At 41.2% G+C, this 7,720-nt stretch overlaps 1 protein-coding gene across 1 annotated transcript; it reads right to left on the bottom strand.

Annotated features, from left to right (window-relative positions):
* Positions 1-495: 495 nt before the first annotated feature.
* On the bottom strand, positions 496-7,659 carry LOC104623365 (caspase-8-like). Its single transcript, XM_010290441.1, has 7 exons — positions 7,349-7,659; positions 7,013-7,118; positions 5,842-5,980; positions 3,691-3,779; positions 2,963-3,074; positions 1,437-1,926; positions 496-646 (listed from the first exon to the last, which is right to left on the bottom strand). Exons 1-7 carry the CDS (start codon positions 7,657-7,659, stop codon positions 496-498), a joined length of 1,398 nt encoding a protein of 465 aa, XP_010288743.1.
* Between the last annotated feature and the right edge of the window lie 61 nt (positions 7,660-7,720).

Consider the following 7,720-nt stretch of genomic DNA (forward strand, 5'->3'; position numbering starts at 1 on the left):
CCTTCTGGACAGGGATGTTATTTTCCATGAAAAATTACCCAGCTTCCAGAGACAGCCAATGATTCACCTCTGGGTATATCAGTTACAATCTTACATATGCTCCCTAGGAAGGGATCTAGCATTCTGAATCTATCTGGGCTTTTCTTCAGATTTCAGAGACGAGTCAGACAGAAATGGACTTCCATTGGCATTTCCAATAACTTTTAAAAATCGTACTACTTGGAAGTGCTTCCTCACTTGAAACCCAGACTCAACAGACTCCACTGCTTCCGCAGGACAGAAAGCCAGAGCTGTACTCCTTCACGGCCTTACCAGACTGGCACAGATCCAGATGCCAGGAGACTTATTAAACATGCAAACTGGAAAATTTAGGTCCCATGGCCCTTTGAAGGACTGGGGATAATTACACAGATCTAGATAATTTCTCTTGCAAGTCCTCTTCCCTGTGGAAGCCCACTCCAGATGTGATTCTTAACTGAGTATATTCTTATTTTTCTACTTTTCAGTTGACTGGCATTGTGGAATTTGGAAGATCAATTGCTTCCGTAGGGTTGACGTTATCTTTGGCATCTGCTTCCATCCATTTAATACTCTTCCTCCCACCTCCTTGTTCACTTCTGTCAGGATGGTTATGAGATCCTTGTGCCTTGAACAAAAATGGTAAAAAGTTACATTGAAATACGTGGTACTTGCAGCTAGGCCAAGAAGCTTGTGTGTGTTTGCTCCAATAAAACAGTATCTCATATCTCAAGGGAAGGCTACTACCTTCCCTTCACCCTGCCCGTCACTGAAATTGCACACTCCATTGTGCAACCACAGAATTCAGTGTGTTTAGGGGAATAAAAGCAACCTCTGCGTAGCATCGCTCTACCAGCAAACACAGCCCTCTACTTTTATTATAGTCAGAAGAGCGCACTAAGATGGAACAGAACCAAAACTGTGCATTCTCCAAGCTCTCTTCTGGACACCATGAGAAAGTGATGTCTGAAGATAAATTCTCCTTTCTAAATCAAGTTTATGATGGGAATGGAAGTGAGGCAACAATAAAAATTATCACTAAAGAACACTGATTTTTTGTGTGTGTCTGTGTAATCACTCAACAAATTCGCCTCTCACCAGCTGCCACTGAAGGAAAAATCATTTATCTGTCAAAAAAATATTAAAAAACATGCACACACAGAGACTTGTTTATATGTAATGTTCCAGCATTGTAACCCTGCTTCTGTCACAGGCAAACTTGGGGAAGTCACTTGTATTTTGGTTCACCTGTAGAAGAGTAACAATGCCCAATTCCAGAATAATTACTGTTCTGCACTGTCCTGCAGGTAAAAAGCACTACACAGCACAAATGCAAAACATTGATGTTTCAGCACAGCATGCTTAAGTATGTATGTCTGCAATACCCCAAATATACATGCATTCAAAATAGTACTTACAGTGGGCAAAGCAACTCCATCTTGTCACAGAGGCATTGAACGTAAACACTGCCAGTCTTTGTACAGCGGTAGCACTCATAGTCTTCCACCGTAGCCATGCCAACAAGAATATCAGCCTGATCAGGAATGGAAGTCAGAGGGGTAGCATCCGTCTCAAGGTGGTCAGAAAAGTCTTCTTTCACTGTGACAACTGGATGACCTACAGAGCCTTGGCAAGCCTGGATGAAAAACAGCTTGGGTTTGCCAGCAAGAGAAGGACAATTAGATCCACTGAAGCAGGAGAGTAAATCTTTTATATTTACAAACTCATGATCAACACCTTTTATTTTGTCTTTTTCACCATGGGAAAAAATGAAGCAAACAAAACAGTCCATGTTACTATGATCTTTTTTGCTGTATTCTTTAACTTTTGCATACATTTGCTTCGCTTCTAGATCCATGTGCTCAACTGTCTCAAACTGAAGCCACTTAAACACCCTCTTCACAGCCTCTGGGGAAAAAAGTCAGACGGCACTTGTTAAACATGAACAGTGACAAGGAATATGCTGAAACATCAGTGTCTGTGTGGTAGCACAGATATTAACAGAACTGTTCACATCCCACCAATAAACTCACCTGCCTGACTCTTAGCCTGCCAAATCTAATTAGAAAAACACAAATGGCTAATTAATTTTTTTAGACACAACTGGGTTAAGCATTACGCTATCTAAAGCAAAAATAAGTTTCAGATTAACTGATTAATCAGCACAAATTAGTGAAGCTTACTGTGTTAAAGCAAGCTTTAACTGTGCATTGCATAGTAATCTCAGATTACTGTTTAAAAGCAACACTTAGCAAGTTAAAGAAGAGGTACCTCTTAAGAATGACAAATTCTGCCACTCCTAAATGAAGTAGGTCACTCATTCTGTGAGAATGATCCATGCAGCAAGGCGGCAGGCAGGGTAACCCGCTAACAAATGCTATGCAGACTTTGCAGCAAATGTTGACTTGTTTGTGTGGGTGGTGAGAAAGTAGCTGGGAAGCAAGCAGCCTGTAGACAGGCTGGATGGAGTTAAAATATCAGTGACGTGTTTTCATGAAACAGATTTTACTTTGAGATAAGCTCTTGTTTATCTTAAAAGTGACTCAGGAAGACATGTTTTAAGGAAAATTCTAAAGCAGTAGCATTTATTTGAGCATTAAGTAGAATTTAAGGACTTAAAAATATTACTCCATGACAGCTAAGAACTAAAAACAATCAAAAAGTGAAAAGGTGGAATAGTAATGCCTCCTTTGCTATTTGGTACATATCACCAATTAAGACGATGCTTTTTACCTAGAACAGAAAGTAGTCCCTTCTTTAAGCCATCAGCTAAACTGTTGGAAGTGGCATATTTCCAATTTCTACAGTGACTGTCATTCCAGTTACTCTGGAGGCAAGGGAGCTCAGTGGACATGATTCTTCTTCACAGGAAAGACTAGATAGTTCTTTCAGAGAATTATCAGAGAAAAAAACAGAACAGTAATTGGATTAAAAAAGTACTTACCTCCATCTTTCACTGTTCCTTCTCTGGCTTCATATGGATTTTTAAAAATGTAGTTGTTAAGAATCACACAATAACCATGGGGGTTATTTTTCATCTTGTATGATTCCACAACCTGTAGAAACAAAGAAAACAGTTAAGAAAGCAGTGCCAACCATTCAAAAGAGAAATATACTGTACATAGATTGTTAGTTCTTCATGTCCAAGTGCAAAAAAATCATGAGGGCCAAGATACAAGAAAAGCAAAGCCTAGGAATACAAGCTAGCTACAGGGGTGAGGAATATGCTTTGTCTCCCCGAATCCCTCCTCCTCTCTCTCTGTGGTTAGGATATGATTTTGGCATGGCAGAAAGTGAGTATCCAGAAACACAAAACTGCATGTGCAGAAGAAAACTTCCTGCACCCTATATTCCCTCTGAGAGTCCTTAGGGGTTTCCAGTGAGGTAGCATGTTCTGTTGCTCCTTTCCCATCTGTCCAGGAGTATCCTGGCTGGGACTTCAATGTCCCAGTCTTCATTATCGTTAAGATTGTTTTTCTTCACACAACAGCTACTCCTTCATTTCTTGTCTCAAAGATTGTTACCAGCCAGGTCTCACAAAGGAACAAGACTTGGTCTTGTTTTGAAAATAGGAATTTTCAGCTCTTCCACCTGCTTAGTCTGAAGAATTTACGATCCTCCCTCCCAGGAGTTAGATAAATACATTAAAGATAATCTTGAGGTATTTCTCACCAAGCGTGGTATCTCCCTCTCTGCTCCTTGTCCTGCTGGATGCACAGACACAGCCACTGGATAGGGGATTTCTTGCTTAGAATCATTTTCTAAGAGGGAGAAGATAAACAGAACATTTTAGGACTAAAAAGATACACCTTCCACTGTGCATATTTCAACACTCAAAAAAACAGCACAAGGAGTGAGGTGGAGCATGATTTCCACATCACTGAGACACCATCATTTTGCAGAGCTGGGCCAAGCAGAGTTCCAGTTTCCCAGACTGCTGGTTATTGAAGTTGTGCAGAGCTGTGCTCCATTTCTTCTCTGCTCTTTTACTGGTAGCAAGATCCAGATAATAAAAGGCTGAATGTGAGTAGTCACCCCAGGCAAGCCATTTGCTAGAAACTCCACTATGGGATACATAAGTGAAAGAGGAGACCCATTTTTGTACATTGGTACACTACAGCTAGTTCATTTATTTCTCTTCTCCAGAGAACTTTACTGTTTGGGTGGACACACCAAGGATGCAGAATACTAGTGTAATGGAAGATTGTTCCTCAAAGGAACAAAACACTTCTTTGAATACAACTGCCTGAAGTAAGTGAAGAAATCATCAAACCCATGATTCTACCCAAGGAAATAAATCACAGTACCCCTTTTACAAGTTACACAGATGTGTTTAAATGGAATTTAATTGTCAGGGCAACAAGACATAAGACATGCTCTTCTTCTGTTTACCAAGGGGGACAAAATAATAACAATACTACTAAAAAGCCATTCCCCTGACAACAGGGCTTGCTTACATTAGCCACTCCTGGCATTTTTCTTCTGCTCTTTTAGAGACACAAGCACAGGTCAGCAGCACAAAACCATGCTGGGGAAACTAGTCGGTACCTCTGCAGGGAACTGCATGGACTGTTTAGATGTGTCTAAGGAAACACATGTCCCGAGTCATTCAAAACAGGCTCAGGGGAAAAATGTAATAGGTCTCAGTTGTTGTTGGTTGACACAAAGAGTAAGGCCCAGCTGTGATGGCACAAGTCACCACCTCAGCTGCAACAGTCCAGACACACTGAAGTCCTTGCAATTTCACATCTGGTACAGAAAGCTAATAGTTACACTTTAGCCAAGTACCTGGCCGCCCGGGACTTTTTTTTTGACTAAGAGCAAACCGCCTGGCTAACAGAAAATAATGTTGACAATCTCCCAATACAAGTTTCCCCAAGGCAACTGTCACCTCCAGTCTCTTTTGGTGACTAAAAAGCTATCCTGGTCCAAAACCAGCACTGCACTGTTTCCTGCAGAGAAAAATTGCATTCAAGGCAAAGAGGAGGGAGAAGCAGACCATTTACAAGACACAGAACGTATTTCAAGGAGAGATACAAAAAAGTATGATGCGATAATGAAGTAGCAGAAAACTTCAGAAACCACAGGTACCAAGAGCTGCTCTTCCTATCCTAGGATACTGTAAGGGCTCTCTCTTATCTCTGGACTATTAAGCTTCTGTGCTGGTTTTGTCTGGGATAGAGTTAATTTTCTTCATAGTAGCTAGTATGGGGCTGTGTTCTGGATTTGTGCTGAAAACAGTGTTGATAACACAGGGATGTTTAGGCCTTCTCTGCTCCTCACACCACCCCACCAGTGAGTGAGTAGGCTGGGGGTACACAAGAAGTTGGGAGGGGACACAGTAGGGACAGCTGACCCCAGCTGACCAAAGGGATATCCCACATTGTATGACATCACGCTCAGCATATAAAGCTGCGGGAAGAAGAAGACAGCAGAGGATGTTCGGAGTGATGGTGATTTGTCTTCCCAAGTAACCATTATGCGTGATGGAGCCCTGCCTTCCTGGAGATGGCTGAATACCTGCCTGCTGATAGGAAGCAGTGAATGAATTCCTTGCTTTGCTTTGCTTGTGCATGCGGCTTTTGCTTTATTTATTAAACTGTCTTTATCTCAACCCATGATTAGAGATAAAGAAAACCCACTTTTACTCTTCTGATTCTCTCCCCCATCCCACCGGTGGAGAGTGAGCGAGCAGCTGGGTGGTGCTTAGTTGCCAGCTGGGATTAAACCATAATAGCTGCCAAGGATGGAGCCACAAAGATCACAAAAAAACCAGCTCTACTCTTAAAACACCAGATTAAATAATTAGATTAAATAACTTACCTTTCTTTTTTTCTTCATAGGTATCAATTTTTTTCTTTATGTCAGCTCTAAATCCCTTTAATGTATCTTTCAGCATTGCCAGGTCATCTTCTTTAATTATCCCCTTTCTTTCCATTTCCAGAAAGACCTTCAACATTGACTGGTAGAACAAAAACACATAAGCCAAGCTCATACAGGGACCTTCAATGACTGCAGTATCAGACACTTCTGGACAGAGCAAAGGACAGCATCCTCATGCCCAGAGACTGACCAGCTAAAGACCAATTTCTTTTTCCTCCAAACCTCATTAAAACAAGGGTGAAGATGCAATGCAACTGAAGAAACGCATCACCAAGGTTAAGATAGGATCATTAGAAATTGTCTATGGCTAGCTTATCCAGCTTTGTTTCAACAGTGCAAAACACTGATGTCAATAACAACACGCTTCCTGTTGTGCCTCTGTGTTCAGATGAAGTGCTGTTAAGTCATTTAGCTGTGCCATTTCACATTTTCTGTTGCAGAAAAGGAGTTGAGGGCTAATTTTGTTTTTTAAAGCTCAACAGTCCACCAAGCTGGAGGTAAATCTGCTGATTTTCCTACAGATGCCACAATACAAATAGGACTTTTAAGGAAGCTTCTTAATAATACCAAGCATTTTTATAAGACTGTCCATGATTTACAATACAAGTATTAAAGCAGCTCATCAAACCTCTTAATAGTTTTGTTAAGTACAAAATTCCATTACCCCAAATTACAATAAAGAAAATGTACCCAATGATACACAAGAATTTGTGGTTGAACTCACATTAGAACTCGATTTTCTGTCTCCAAAACACTGTTTTTCCTCCAGCAAACATCACTTTTCCTAGATACAGCATACATACAAATGTCTTATAAATGCCAAGCAAAGAAGAAAAGAAGAGCATGATGGATTTTGCAAGAAGAAAAGATTAGGGAGACAGGTGGTGGAGGGAAAATAGGAACAGGAGAGCAAAAAAGGGTGGAGAAAAGATCCAATGTGAAAAAAAAAAAAGAGTCCAATCTTTCCCACAGCAGCTATCAGCTAACATCACAATTCTTTCAACAACAGATTTTAGTGAGAGCAGACTGCTTTTTCTTTCCTCCCTTCTTACAAGAACTAGGAGACTCTGAACTAGCCTTGCAAGAAACTTATCAAGATCATTTTGCATACAGCATTATCCTGGAGCTTGTTCTTTGGTATTTGTTTTTGGAGCAGGAACTTCATGCTCTTGACATCTTCTGGAGTCAAGTCCTCTGCAATTCCATATAGCAGTTGCCTAGCAATAAAGAATAGAGAAAGACTGATTAAGAAAGTTAAGAGAAGTGAACACCACAATTACACGTGTGAGCTGCAAAATGTAAAACTCAGCGCGGCAGGTAATCATGCCATAATAAATACAATTATGCTGGGATATTCATAAGACAGCAGTGCAGACAGAAAACACCACAGTACACAACAGAACTGTGGTACATTTTGCATGCAAAGATTTACTACTTCTGTGCTTACCTGTAGGCTGACACCTTTGCCCTGCCTGGGATCTGAAGCTCGCTCTCCATCTCCTCTCGGCTGGAGCCCAGCTGGGCAGCCAGAAGGTCCATCCGATTGATCCGGTAGAGCAGCTCCTTCAGGAAGGACAGGCTCCCCACCTCGATCATGCCTTTCTCCTGCAGCGCTTCAAAGAAGGCCTTGGGCTCCTGAATGGCTTCCAGCTTCCTCATGGGGATGTGCTCCAGGCTGAGAAACTTCAGAGCTGCCAGCTCATCTGTGACCAAAGCCTCAGAAATGTCAAAAAGGAGTTTGTTGAAGTCTGTACTCATTTCACATCAGGATTTGGATCTAAACACAAGCAGAAGATGATTTCATTTGTCAGTAGCTGTA

This window comes from Phaethon lepturus, unplaced genomic scaffold (assembly GCF_000687285.1).
Source record: "Phaethon lepturus isolate BGI_N335 unplaced genomic scaffold, ASM68728v1 scaffold52580, whole genome shotgun sequence".
Taxonomy (NCBI): domain Eukaryota; kingdom Metazoa; phylum Chordata; class Aves; order Phaethontiformes; family Phaethontidae; genus Phaethon; species Phaethon lepturus.